At 46.1% G+C, this 14,601-nt stretch overlaps 2 protein-coding genes across 6 annotated transcripts in view; one reads left to right on the top strand and one right to left on the bottom strand.

Annotated features, from left to right (window-relative positions):
• The window catches only part of BCL2L1 (BCL2 like 1), a 198,280-nt gene that overhangs the window by 158,923 nt on the left and 24,756 nt on the right, over positions 1-14,601 (bottom strand). The window lies entirely within an intron of this gene.
• KIF3B (kinesin family member 3B) lies at positions 238-13,849 on the top strand. 5 transcript variants are annotated; one of them, XM_056354090.1, is made up of 10 exons: positions 238-313; positions 2,706-3,006; positions 5,163-6,601; positions 7,166-7,267; positions 7,937-8,059; positions 8,171-8,289; positions 8,521-8,634; positions 9,312-9,417; positions 9,631-9,809; positions 10,077-13,849. In XM_056354090.1, the coding sequence occupies exons 3-10, from the start codon at positions 5,219-5,221 to the stop codon at positions 10,168-10,170; spliced, it is 2,220 nt and encodes a 739-aa protein (XP_056210065.1). In that variant the 5' UTR covers positions 238-313; positions 2,706-3,006; positions 5,163-5,218; the 3' UTR covers positions 10,171-13,849. The 5 variants fall into 5 exon arrangements, with proteins under 5 accessions (XP_056210065.1, XP_056210069.1, XP_056210064.1 ...); XM_056354094.1 differs by having other exon boundaries at positions 10,856-13,849; XM_056354091.1 differs by having other exon boundaries at positions 297-313; positions 2,711-3,006.

Below are 14,601 nucleotides of genomic sequence, written 5' to 3' on the forward strand. Positions count from 1 at the left end.
AAGCGGGCACGGCTCCGGCCCTTAAGGCGGCCCGGCCGGGTGGGGCCCAGCCCGGCGCTCGCGGCTGCGGCAAGAACCGGGAATGGTTCGCGAGGCACCGGGGCCGCCGGGGGGCGGTGGCCCCTTTGTCCTGACTCCATCCGGGCCCGGCGGGAGGCGGCGCCACCGGGGCCGGTAGCTACGGAAGTGGCGGGCGTGGGGGCGGGCGCGCGCGTTGCTAAGGAAGTGCGTCACGCCCGGGGGGGCGGGGCCGTCTCGCCGCTTCCGGTGCCGCGGGAGGAGGCGGCCGCGCGGCTCCATGGTGACGGCGCAGGTGAGTCCGGCCCGGCCCGGCCGTGTGCGGCCCCCGCCGGCCCCGCCACCCGCGCCTGTGCGCCGGGGCCGCCCCGGGAGCTCCCACGGGCCGGCGCTCACGCAGGGGCACCCGCCCCAGGGCCGCCCCGGTGCGGCGCGGGGTGACAGCCCGGGGAGTCGCTGCCCGTGAGGCCGCCTCCATTTGCACGCGTGGGCCCAGCCGCGCCTGGGGGGTGTCGGCCGGGAGAGCGAGCGGGGGAGGCGGGCTTCGGCCGCCGCCTGTAGCGAGGCCGCGGGCGGGTGGCCCCGTTCGGGCGGGTGGCCCCCCGTCCCCACTCCCCCATCGGGCCGCGTGTCCGGCTGCCTCCGGAACCCTTTCCCCGCTGCGCCCGCTGTCGCAGCAGCGAGGGCGGTGGGTGATGCTCGGGTGACCCTGTAACCAGAAATTAAGTCGGGTTCCCGGCTGGAGTTGGGGTCCCGTACTCACGTGCCACCTCCCCGGGCAGGGGACACCCGTGGGGTGCCGTGCTGGAGGTGACCACAGACACTAAGTGACATCAGGGCACATGCTTTGGGGGTGTCCGGTCTGCCAGGCATTCAGCAGGGAGGTGAGAGGAGAACGACAACAACAGGGGCAGTCGGCTTATGAAGGAGGGAAGACACAAGCAATTAAGCCAAGACATTATGAATCCACAAATATTTGAAAGATTTAAATTGAAAGAAAGCAATGGAATTTTTTGAGTGGTACCCAGCAATCTGCAGAGAGATGCGAGGGAAGAGTTTAGGTAGTGTACCAAGAAAATCTTTCTGACATCTTTAATCTTAAGGCAGGAAGCGGAGAAGCCTCGGGGCAGGTGGGATAAGGGGATAGGTAGGCGGTGGGATGTGGTGTTTCTTGGGCACGGCTGGCTGAGCCGTCAGGTCCCAACTCCTGAAAGTTTCTGACGAGCAGCGGTTACCTTAGCTTACCTTCAGATTGTGGCATTGCTTATTTTCTCAGGCACAACCTTGTGTTGACTGAAATAAACAGCAATGCTTCCATTTCCACCCACCCTCCCCTCTTGGTCATCTGGAGCACATCTTCAAATGCATTCATCTTAGCCTTGACCTTGACTCTTAGGGACCAGGCCCGGGTCACTTTAGGCTGAGCTAATTCCATGAACAAAGTCCACCTGCCCATAGCAGAAGAGCAGACAGTACGGCGGCCTTCCCCGCTCTGCTGGCTGTCCTGGGCAGCTCAAACATTGCCGTGGAGTTTCTGGGGAATACAAACACTGCCCACTAATTGGTTTTATTTTCAGTTTCACACTTGGGTAAATCTGAGAAGAAACATCATTTGTTATGCTTCCAGTAAACTTCACAGCAGTAGCTAAAATAATTGGAGATGATTCGTGATAGGTTGTTACAAAAATAGCCCAAATCAGGGGTGAAGTAAGTTATTCGTGACTATAAAAAGAGACTTGCAAGTGAAATAGGGAAAGGTGTCAAAAGGTTTCCAAGCTCATGTTGATGAGATACACCCAGAGGAACAGCAAATATGCAACATAATTTTTGTCCAGTGTTTACCTCTGCCAAAGCTGTTGCAGAGCAGACATGCTGGGTATTTCACTGCTAACTTCCTGATGACCATATGGATGCCTATGTGTACTCTTGTGAAAAAATAGTCTATGTGAAGACTAACTTAATTCTGATCATTTAAAGTTAGTCACAGTTGCTTTCAAAAATGGCACTTCTTATCGAAGTATTTTGGATATCAATTATATAAAATGAATCAAGGCTCTCTTTTTCAGAATTTATGTCTAATTTGAGTATTTGTCAATGTGAACATTCACCATAATAAATGAAGCTGCAGTTGTGATGTGAAATAAGTATGCTGACAAATGAAGCAGCAGTTGTTTTGTGAACTTGTCCAAAAAATTCAGTGGTTAACTTGAACTATAGGAACATGTCTGGTAGATATGGACAGAGGAGCGTGTATTGTATATACAGCTATTCATGATGAGTAGAGGGAGAGTTGCTTTTTGTGATTCTGCAATACTTGTCCCCATTCACATATTCTTTCTCTGTTAGTACTCTAGAAGAGGTGTTCCTTGTGGGTCAGACAGTAAGGTCATCTTTATTCGGCATTGTTAATTAAGAGGGAAAATTTTTATTCAGTTGCGAACCAAAATTCCTGTAGTAGTTTGAATTCACTGTGCAGGTTGTGAAGTGCTTCTTCTGGATGATTGTCTAGTTTGGTCAATTCAACCCACATTCCTCATCTTCCTCTTGGCAGCTACCATGCACTTTCACGAGAATTGTGAGAAGCAAGGATTCTCCCCTCACAACCAAAGGAATTCTGAAGGCCATATTGAGGTTTCCATGCAGTTCTTAAACATGTTTATTTGTTACTCTTGTGTTATTCTTTGTAGTGCAGATTGACAGTCTGGATATTGGGCTAGAAATATGGTGCCTTCCTCAGTCCTCTAGCTCTGTTCCTGAAGTTCTCTGTCACCTTGTTTGAGAAGCTCTCCTGAGACATGCAATTACTGAGTGAAAAACAATCAAGACAAGATGCATGGGTTGCTGTCGATCCAGCTGGTAGTGGAACAGTGAGAATGTCCTGAGAAGGCCAGACTTGAACATGTGCCACCGCTACCTGGGGTTCCCAGTGTGTAATAGTTTTACATTTATTTCCAGTTGGCAGAAGGATCTCGGAGCTCTTCCTGAAAGGTAATTTTGGAAAAAAAGCATATTAGAAATCACACGGCATTGCACAAGCTGTGCTGCTCAGATCTTCCATGTAAGGCTGTCGCTTTAGCAGTAACAGAGTCTTTTTGTTCTGTTGTAAATGGCAGCTCATTGTGCTAATGACTGTGGGATGCAACAGCCTGTTTCTTCCTCTCTACCCAGTCATGAAGGATTTGGATCTGTGAACTGGGTTTATGCAATGTGAGTTAAGACTAATGCTGAATCTTGTAAACCTAATTCAGCTGGAACGCCAGCGCAGGAGCTATTTCAGTGGGTTACTGTGCTTGGGCAGATCTGGCTTTTGTGGGAAATCCCAGTAGAAGTATATTGCCAAAAGAAAAAATAATAGCATAGATCTGCGTGAACTGTTGTGCTTGAAATAGCTAAAGCAAGTACAGTTGTCTTCAGTTTCCCGAGAAAAATGGATGCGTAGTTCCAGCTGAGGAAGACACTCAAGCTGGTTTGCAGGATCCTTTTGCGGAGGGCAGTCACATTATAGGAAGAGGAGGGTGGGCTCGAAAGACTCATTGCTTTTATGAAATTTTTATAAGTGATATGAAAGGAGCTTAAACTTATCTTCAAAAGCCTGAGAAGGGCAAATCCTGGCAGGTGTCCACTTCACACCCTGATGTCCCCTGGTTGCTTAAGCATTAGATGAAGCATAATGCAGATTACTCCAACCTTATAGCTCTCCCTTCTGCTCCCTGCTGAGTGCAAGTCGGAATGCTGCTCTCTGTGTGAAGTGTATTGATGATACTTGTGCAAAAAATACAAACTCAAGATCAACATTGACCAGGAAGTTTGGAAGTGGAACAGAAAGATGAGGAGTTCTGGGGCTGCCTGGTACACAACAGTGGCTGTCCAGCATTGGCGGGGAGTGGCTGTGCTTTGCCTGGACCCCCCTGGGCAAGCGCAGGGCCAAAAGTGACTGTCAGTGTTGGAGTGTGACAGGCCTGAATTTACGAGGCTGCAGCAGTGCCCTTGGCAGGGGACAACACAGGCATCCTGTGGCTGCATGCACCCTCGCCTCGCTGCAGTTAGGTGGTGGAAATACTCCTCTTCGTGGCCCACTGATTTCAGACCCCACCTCACTGGGGTAATTCACTCCCCTTGCTGGTTTGTTTTACCATATTTGCAGGCATTGGAAGACTGTGCTGCATTTGGCTGCTTTAATGATTCCCTTTGTAGTGAGCTAGATTGCAAGACGGGCTGAAAACGTTTTTGTAACACTTATTTTCACTTGATTCTTGACCAAAAGGAAAGGTAACGTCAGTTTTCCCAAGTGTTGAAATGCAGGTTATCCAGGGGATGTGATGCCTGAAAATGGACAAACTATTTTATGATTTTGTCATGAATCCTTGCAGCTGCTGCACCCCAATTAAGACCTGTTTTTCTGCAAGCAGGCTTCTAGAAAGTGACTTCAAAAGTGTAAGGCACAAGAGGAGAGAAACATTTGGGCAGTATTCCAGGGATCTGCTGTCATTTAAGAAAACCCAGGCATAAGTCTTAAACCTTCTGTGGCAGAATGGTCCTGATGACACAGCACATCACATGAGAGGGGATTGTAATATAAATGTCTCAAAAATATGAGGTTTTGTCAATACCTAGGAGGCGTAAGAAGAGGCAACTCTGAAAATGCTTTATTTATAATTCTCTCTTGAATTTTGGTAGGTAGGTGCAGCGCTTAAAGCACCTGACTGATTCCTTTTCAAGTCTGAGAGCAAGTCTGTACTAGATTTTCAAAGTATGAGATTTAAACCAGAAAGCCTGACTACAAAGAAGATCAATGGAAAAGTATCATATTATTTTTAGAAATACTTTAAAAGGCATGATGATTCTTCTAAGGGTCAAGAAGAGGATCTCTGCCAACTGTGAAGGTGTGATTTGATTAAGATTTTTTGCAGCAGAGCTCGTAGAAATGATACCATTTGAGGGACAGGCTTTGGTAAAATAATCCTGTCTCAGTTCAGGCTTTTATGAAGTGTTCATGTTGTACATTACTTATATTCTTCAAAATCCCTCGTAGCTTAATGAATATGAAATGCTGCTTGAATAGATGAGTTGAATCTTTGGCTTTGTGGAAAATTGTCACCGGCTGAAAACTGCCTTCACATTTTCCTCCTCTGTTTCCTTTTCAGGTTTCTAGCACGGGATCATCCGTCGATCAGATCACGCCAGCCACAGACCTGCTGTCATGTCTAAATTAAAGAGCTCCGAGTCTGTTAGGGTGGTGGTACGATGCCGGCCAATGAATAGCAAAGAGAAGACAGCTTCATATGAAAAGGTCGTTAACGTGGATGTCAAGTTAGGGCAGGTCTCAGTGAAGAATCCGCGGGGAACATCTCATGAACTGCCTAAAACTTTCACCTTTGATGCTGTGTATGACTGGAATTCCAAACAGGTTGAACTCTATGATGAGACCTTCAGACCTCTCGTGGACTCTGTTCTGCAAGGGTTTAATGGGACAATCTTTGCCTATGGGCAGACTGGGACAGGGAAAACGTATACGATGGAAGGGGTGCGTGGTGATCCTGAAAAAAGAGGGGTCATCCCCAATTCATTCGATCACATCTTCACTCACATCTCTCGATCTCAAAATCAGCAATACCTTGTTAGAGCATCTTATTTGGAAATATACCAAGAAGAAATCAGAGACTTGTTATCAAAGGATCAATCCAAGCGGCTGGAGTTAAAGGAGAGACCAGATACAGGTGTCTATGTTAAGGATTTGTCCTCCTTTGTTACGAAAAGCGTCAAAGAGATAGAGCATGTCATGAATGTGGGAAACCAAAATCGCTCCGTTGGTGCCACTAACATGAACGAACACAGCTCACGATCTCATGCCATTTTTGTGATCACTATCGAATGCAGCGAGTTGGGACTTGATGGCGAGAATCACATCCGTGTTGGGAAACTCAACCTGGTAGACCTTGCAGGCAGCGAGCGGCAAGCTAAAACTGGAGCACAGGGGGAAAGGTTAAAGGAAGCTACTAAAATCAATCTCTCTCTTTCAGCTTTGGGCAACGTTATATCTGCCCTAGTAGATGGCAAAAGCACACACATTCCATACCGGGACTCAAAGCTGACTAGGTTACTTCAAGACTCGTTAGGTGGCAATGCCAAAACTGTGATGGTGGCCAATATAGGCCCTGCCTCGTACAATGTAGAGGAGACTCTGACAACGCTGAGGTATGCCAATCGTGCCAAAAACATCAAGAACAAGCCACGAGTGAATGAGGATCCTAAGGATGCTCTGCTACGAGAATTCCAGGAAGAGATTGCTCGACTCAAGGCACAGTTGGAAAAACGGTCTATTGGCAAAAGAAAGAGGAGGGAAAGGAGGAGAGATGGTGGGGAAGAGGAGGAGGACACTGAAGAGGGCGAGGATGAAGGAGATGACAAAGATGACTATTGGAGGGAGCAACAAGAAAAGCTGGAGATTGAGAAGAAAGCTATAGTTGAGGATCACAGCTTGGTAGCAGAAGAAAAGATGAGACTGCTGAAAGAGAAAGAGAAGAAAATGGAGGACCTGAGACGAGAGAAAGAAGCAACAGAAATGTTGAGTGCTAAAATCAAGGTAGAATTTTTCCTTGTTGTGCTTTTTGAAAGCGGTTTAGGCTGTGGGGAGAATAGAGGGTTTCCCTATTTGGAAAGACATTTCACAAGAAGTTTCCAGGATAGTGATTTGTGTTTAGATTGAAAGATTTTAAAATAAACTGTTTTAAGACAGAAGATGACATTTCCACCATTAATTACATATTTCAATATTCATGAGTTGTTTCATTGTTCTTATGTGCTCATCTTGTAGGATCTTAAGCAATCTGCACAATAAAGTGTGATGACGCATCTTTTCACAAGCTGTAGCACAAAAAATGCTTCATTCTGTCACAGATCATTAACAAGTACTTTACAGGGGAGCCCGTGTCTTGGTTCTCCAGCTTTGCCACACATTGCAGCAGTGTGTAATTCTGAGCAAGTTACGATTTCATTAATCCCACAGTTTTATAGGAATTTTAAGAAATAGTAATTCTTGTAGCAGCTGACTTGAAAGAGAATTCCCTGAAGAAGTGGTATCTGTATGAGAGAAAGCTGCATTCCGTAGTCACTGAAATAAACTTCTGACCCTGGTTTTTCCTTTCAGGCAATGGAAAGCAAGCTTCTGGTGGGAGGGAAAAACATTGTGGATCACACAAACGAACAGCAGAAAATCCTGGAACAGAAACGACAGGAAATTGCAGAACAGGTACAAGGAAGAACATTTATTGTTTTGTATAAAAAGCCTTGCTGCAGAACTTTTATAAAACATTGTGTCAGGAGAAACTTAGAAAATTTTCCCAGGGTTAACCCTAAAATTGGTTTAATGGCAATAATTTATCTCAAAAGATGGGGGAAGGGTTTGTGTCCTATTTACATTGTATAAAATATGTAAAGAAGGTTTATAATAATTTTCTTTTAGCTATTCACGTTAAAGATTTATGTCATATCTTGACTGGAACTCTCTGTGGGTAAAGAAATAATTGGGAGACCTCAGAGAGTGACAGTTCAGTCATTAGCTTGAGGGAAGGATGTTTACTACGTGCTAAAAGTTAATTTTCTGTTATGCATTTTCTGTTGGTGATTCTTCAGTGCAATGATGAATTGATAAAAAGAAAAAAAATTACTAAACCTGAAATTTGATTCTTTAATTGAACCTTGAGCACTTATTCACACTATCTGCTTTTAATAGCAAAATAAGAACAAAGAAGAGTTAATGCTTCTCGTATTTCTAAGGCAAGAGATAGGAAGAGCATGAAGCTAAAGCAAAAGCCCTGGAACCCAGGGAAGTAAAAACGTCCTGAGCATTGGTTTCATTTATGTCAGCCTGGAGGTTGCAATGTAATTGCGGTCTTTAATTGTATGTCACGTCCTTCAGAAACGTCGGGAGCGAGAAATCCAGCAACAGATGGAAAGTCGGGATGAGGAAACACTAGAGCTGAAGGAGACCTATAGTTCTCTTCAGCAAGAGGTGGACATAAAGACCAAAAAGCTCAAAAAGGTAAAAAGAAAAATATTCGATGTCTAGTGAGTTAGGAATAAAATCAACTTTTGTGTGAAAGTGAAAGGAACATTGGCAGGTTATGACTTTGGCACTTACTGTGTGTTCCAGTTGTTTTCCAAGCTGCAAGCTGTGAAGGCAGAGATCCATGATCTCCAAGAAGAGCACATCAAGGAGCGCCAGGAACTGGAACAGACCCAAAATGAACTTACCAGGGAACTCAAGCTAAAGTAAATCCCATCGCTTCATTGCCTGCTGTTAGCTGTAACAGAGGCAGTTTCTTTGGGAGGGGAGCGGAGGGACTGCATTGTTCACACTTGTGGAACAAAATTTAAGCATGAGAAAACTAAAATATTCCTCCTTTTCCAGGGCTGGATTAAGTCATTGGGAGAGGAGCAGTGGAGGAAGTCATCTACTAATTATGTTTCTTGTGTATTTCTCATTTTTGTGGTTGCACGTAGGCACCTGATTATTGAAAATTTTATTCCCTTGGAAGAAAAAAATAAGATCATGAACAGATCATTCTTTGATGAAGAGGAAGACCAGTGGAAACTGCATCCCATAACCCGTCTGGAGTGAGTGTATTTCTAATCTTTTCTTGAGATAGAATTACAGGTCACAGAAAACCCTCTAGCTGTCAAGAACAAGCAACATCAAAAGAGGGATTGAATTGGGGATTTAAACTGGCCCTGTAGTTCGTAGCTTCTTGCTGCACAATAAAATAAAAAAAATATTCCTCTTAGTAGGTTGAATAAAATAGGAATGTACAGTTAGGAGAATTCTTGGAAGACTGGGATTTTTCTTCTAGATGAGCCCAATAGTTATATGTGGAATATATGTAATAGTGCATTCACTACTAAAATAGCAGTAAATTCCTATCATATTTCTTTCTGCTTTAGACTGGAAAGCTCTGAAGAATAATCACTATTATGAAAGCTGTGGCTAGATCCTGCCTCTCTACACAGAAAGTTCTCTACAGCAGGTTTAGAAAGTTGGGTGCAGCTGAGTGTAACTGCAGACTGTATAGTAAAAGCATATAGAAATGCTCCCCTTTGCGCAGGGAGCAGATGATGCAAGATAACTCTGTTATCTGCTTGTCTCTGGCTGTGAGAGCTGTTCCTGCAAATGCAGCCTAGGTAGTTTTTGCTCTCTTGAAACATATTTCTGTGTGGAATTTGCAGATGTTTTAGCTCATAAACTCAAAGAGGAGTTATTGTTTCTGTTGTATAATAGACTGAATATTTTTCTGTAGGAACCAGCAGATGATGAAAAGACCGGTATCTGCTGTAGGATACAAAAGGCCACTGAGCCAACATGCCAGGAAGTCCATGATGATTCGTCCAGAGGCTCGGTACAGGGTAAGCCCCGATGTGGTTACAACCTTCCTGTGTTTACCCTCCTGATCAGGGGAATGTGAATTTCAGAGGATTTGGAGGAGTTCTTCTATGGGATGTAAATTTTTACAGTGTCCTGCATACATTTATAAAGTACTAAAGAATAAGCTTCTGGAGGGAAAGGAAATAATTTGTGTGAAAACATGCAGATTTGCATTCTGCTTTTATTTGTTTCAGGCAGAGAACATTGTACTACTGGAACTTGACATGCCCAGCCGAACAACAAGAGACTATGAAGGTCCAGCCATTGCTCCCAAAGTTCAGGCGGCTCTAGAAGCAGCTCTGCAGGATGAAGATGAGATACAGGTGGATGCTTCAACCTTTGAGAGCACTTCAAATAAAAAATCAAAACCCAGGTGAGTTGGACCTTTAGTAAGCAGACTAGCAGACAGTGGTACAGTTGCTGTTTGTCAGCGCTTCGCATCAGTGAAGTTAATGTGAGCTTGGCTGTAAAGGAGAGAGAGAGAGAGAAAGGAATATAGGGAAGAAAAGAAAGCTGAGACTGATTATAGAGAATAAATCCAGTAAAAAAAAATAATTAGCTTTTTGGAAGATTAATTTTGACAAGTAACAGGTGACATTGTTGGGGTTTTTTGTTTATTTTTTCATTTTTACTTCTTCAGGCCTAAAACTGGAAGGAAATCAGGGGGATCCTCTTCAGCAGGCACCCATAGTTCTCAGCTCTACCCACAGTCCCGAGGGCTGGTTCCAAAGTAAAACCAGCAGTTCCTCTCCAGGGCACCAACAGCCTTTGCCTTCTGAGAGCAGAGACAAGTAAAAACCTGCAGAGAGAACTCCCAGCCAGACTCCAGCCCCTTTCCTCTGGAGGTGGCCTCTTTGCTGTTTAACTGACTTGTGCCAGTCCAGGTGCACTGAGCCACAGGAAGATACGTACTTGCAATTCAGCATTTGGCCTCTGTGGGAACAGATTTTAGTTAGGAAATCAGAAATGCATGAGGTACATTAAAGTGTATTAGAAGCAATGGGAAGCATGGGGATCACCTCACAGCATCACCGTCTCTCCTTCTGCACTAGCCCTTTTGCTGCACTGGGCTTTTTTCTGTTGGGCCATAAGAAGACAGAGTTGAAATTCATCTCAACAGAACCACCGCTCCAGAGCTCCATAGTGAGAACGAAATGAGGCTAAAAAGCAGAGGATCTGTTCAAACTTGACTAGGTGCATAGTTTTTCCTCTTCCTGCTTGAAAGACTGGCATCATCATTTGGGGTTAAGAAGTTGGTCTGAACAGGCAGGAAGGATGGCAGCGGTCAGCATGTGCACACCAGCAGATAGCTGTGCCTCCCTGTAGAGCTGTAGGACAAAAGAGGGGTCTTGGAAGCAACTTTGTGCTCTCTAAAAAGAAAGGAAGCAGTAGAAACTGAAGTCCTTTCCTTGTTTACAGGCATAAGTAAGAGCTCCTCTAAACCGACCTCCTACAGACCTCACCCCTACCAGCAGGAACCACCTTGTCAAAGAATACCTCTGCATACCAGTGCCAGCTCCACAGCTTTCCTCCTCTCTTTTGCCTCCATCTTTACCCCTGGCATTTGAAACCAGTGTCCGTACAAAGTCTTGAAACTCCGGGGTGGCGTATGGCCATTTTCTCACGTCTCCCCACTGTTCACGAGAAATGTAGCATTGGCTCAAAGCTGTCCTCCTAGCAGGCTGACGGGGCTGACTCTGCTCTCCCCTGTAAGCTGGGTAGAGGGCAGAGCACCGGAATGTGGAGCTCCCTTTGAGTGCACTCTTGTAAGTATGGTCCCTCCCCTTGGTGTCTAAGGAGGTTCAGCGTTTGGCACCTCTTGTGCCTCACCCGTGGAGTTCCACATTCCACGTCAGCAGCTTTCTCTTCGCACCTCCCAGCCCATGCAGAGCCCACTGGGTGTGAAAGCACATGTAACAGAGCCTGGGTAATGGAATCTGGTATTCATTCCAGGGCTTTTACTTTGAAAACAAGGGAGGAAGAACTGCTCTTGACAGTCTCTTTGCAAAGCTGCCCTATGACTAAAGCAGGCTCCTGTAGCACTGCAGGCTGGTGTGGCAGGGTAGAGGGAGGTGGAGCTGTCACACTGAGGACAGAGTAAGGTGTCCCTGTCTAATGTCTCACAGCTCATCTGTAAGTTTTAGTTCACTGTATATTGAGCCTTGGAATGTTACTTTTTCTGGTTGCTGTTGGCTGTCATCCTGTGAATGTTTTTCCATTTCCTCTCCCTCACTGATGACTTCCTCCAAACTGACATGTGTGAGTGTATGAGGACTTGCCTGGTTTTAGAAATGCTCTTGGACTCTGCCTTGTGTGCTCGTTAAGTATCTGCTGAGTGACTTCATCCAGGCTGGAGAACTCCATTCTGTCTGACCCCCATGAGCAGAAGGAACCAAATGCTCAGCACAGCTCACCTCTGCATCTTGCAGGCATGATGCCTCGGTGAGCCAGCTGCCCAAGCGGGCCCGGTTAAAACACTAACTCAGCTGCTTTGATTCATGGAGTGCTTTTCTGGACCACAAGATTAATATATATATATACATATATGTGCATATATATATATATTTATATTAGTTCTGGTGGAGGAAAGAGGAGTTTGCTTATAATTGAGAGAGTGGGCATCTGGCAGATTTCTTTCAACCTGATTATGGAAACCTGGCATAATCTTCCTTTTTATAAAGCACTGTTGTACAGAGAGCCTTTTAATTGGCTCTTGTTGCATAATATAATGTCACCTTCTCTTCCCTTTCCTCCCTCTTTCTCTCCAGCACATAATCTTCTGTACTCGGACATTTTAAAAGATGATTGTATGGTGTAAGTGCTCAAGAGAATTGAAATGAAACAAGGCGGGGGGTGGGGTGTCCTAAAACCTGAAATAGCAACAAAATATATAACCTTGTATATGTACATACCTATGTACACATGTTTTATGTGAATAATGCATACACAGACACATTTGTGTCTGCACATGCGCACACTCTTCTTCAGTCACTACTGTTCTGTAGGGAATTCTATATTAAACTCATATGCTGGAAACCCCCTTGTAGCAGGACTGGTACAGTGGAACTCACAGTGCAAACCCAAACTGTTCTCGTTTTAGTGTTGATAAGCTAGCTGGTTAATATGTCAGAAAGGCTTTGCTTTTAATTCTGTAGAAATTCATTAGCAAGGTGAAAAAAATTCAGTAGGGTGGAAAAAGAATAAAACTGCTTATTTAGTCAGTGTATTTAAATTGGAGCTGTGGTTGGAGATTGGGTTAGTGTATTCACGGGCAATCTCAGATTGTTACAGAAGCTTTTAGATTCTCGTTGTGATGGACTTACCCTCAACCAGATACTCGGTGGCACTGACATTAAGATAAAATACATTGTCTTAAGCTGTACAAAACGTGCTGAGCTCTGGGTTGAAGTTTTTAAGGAACATTCCTGCCGAGTTTGCCCCTCTGTGGGTGTTATCTGAACCATCTGGGCTTCCTGCAGGTTAACGGCCAAAGACAGGAAATCCAGCCGACTCCTGGAAGAGGCCCTCGGACAGTGTGCGCCGTCACAGTTTCTTCATAGGAATGTTTAACATCCTTCTCGTCTTTGCTCTGATCTGTATAATGGGATCTTTTTTTAAAAAGTGACATGGAGCAGAAGTCAGGCCTCGGCTCTGGGAGCAAGCACCACATGACACTGAAGCATAGGAATTTAAAGCACTTTCTTAAAATCCTTGACATAGGTCTAGCGCCTTTTTAAAAATACTTGCATGCTGCTTGAATCTTTTAAAATATATACCTCTGTCATAGTATCTCGGGCTACCCTGATGCATTATACAGATCAGATCAGACTTGTGTTTAGTATTTTTTTTAGGTGTACTAAGTCTGCCTTCACTGAACACAGAGCACTTGCCAAGTTTTGGTGAGACACCCATAAACCTGGATCTGTCCCCTCTTCTGTTTGTAATGGTTAATGTGCACCAGGCTTTAAAACAGTTCAGTGTGACTCCTGTGGGTCCACTTCTGCAGTGTTAAATCACGAATTGGAAGAGATAACCTGCAAAAGCCATAATTAGATGCAGAGATGGAACTGAAATGAGAACACTTGTCTCCGCTGCATTTCACCCTGTAGTGGGGGGTTTAACTCTCTGTGGTCCAGGTGCTTACTACCTTCTTCAGTCCCCTTCCTTTTTGAAGAGACGTGCCCAAGGCTTTCCCTGCGGGCACAGCTGTCCATATGAGAACTCTCAGCTCCTTGGAGATCCACCCATCTCCACCTTCTCCTAGGTGATCTGTAGACAAAGAACCTGTCAATAGTTCTGTCCATAGTTTTACAGCTTATATTTATTTGTATCATCTCTTTTGTCTAGGAATGTAAAGTGATCTTAAAATACAACGTGTAATAAAGTCAATAAGATTTATTGCATCTATCAAAACGTGCCTGGTTTTCATTTGTAATTTGTAAGTGATGGCAGCGTTCAGTGCCTTCTTCATTTACAAAGCCTTATGTTGTTTTAATTTAGAAAAAAAGAAAATCTACCCACTCTCTGGGCAAGTGAAGGTATTATTTCGCTGTAAAATGCAATTAAGAGTAGGGCCGCCTAACGTCGCGCGATGTCCGGCTCACGGCACCGCGGGGCTGTGAGCGCTCGGTAGCCCGGGCCCGCGCTCCCCGCCAGAGGGAAGCACCGAGGGCGGCGGCGACCACGGGCGCGCAGGAGCCACCACCAAGCGGTGTCGGTCTGAAGCCAGGGCGGTGGTGTGGGGCAGCAGCCGCAGGCCCGAGCGCAGCTCCCCACAGGCGAACAGCTGCGGGCCCCGACCGGGAGCAGCGGCAGGCCGTGGCAGAGCCCGACACCTCCCTCCTTTCGTTCCCCGGGGCAGAGAGCCGGCCGTGGGCCCCCGCCCTGCGCCGCCGGGACTGAGTGCGCCGGCTCAGGCCAGGCAGCCGCCCCCGGGCCCGGCGCCGCCGCTCCGCCTGCTGCGGCCCAGCAGACAGAGCGCGGCGCCGCCATGAGGCCAGGGCGGCGGCTCCCGTCATGCCGCGGGGCGCGTGGTGCCCGCCGGGAGCTGCGGTCCCGCGGAGGGGGCGGGGTGGGGGCGGTGACGGCGCGTGGCACTACAGCTCCCGGCAGCCCTCGCGGTTTGTTTTCCTTCAAACGAGGCCCAGGTCCGCCGGCCCCGCCCC

The sequence above is a fragment of the Falco biarmicus genome, chromosome 10 (assembly GCF_023638135.1).
Source record: "Falco biarmicus isolate bFalBia1 chromosome 10, bFalBia1.pri, whole genome shotgun sequence".
Lineage (NCBI taxonomy): Eukaryota > Metazoa > Chordata > Aves > Falconiformes > Falconidae > Falco > Falco biarmicus.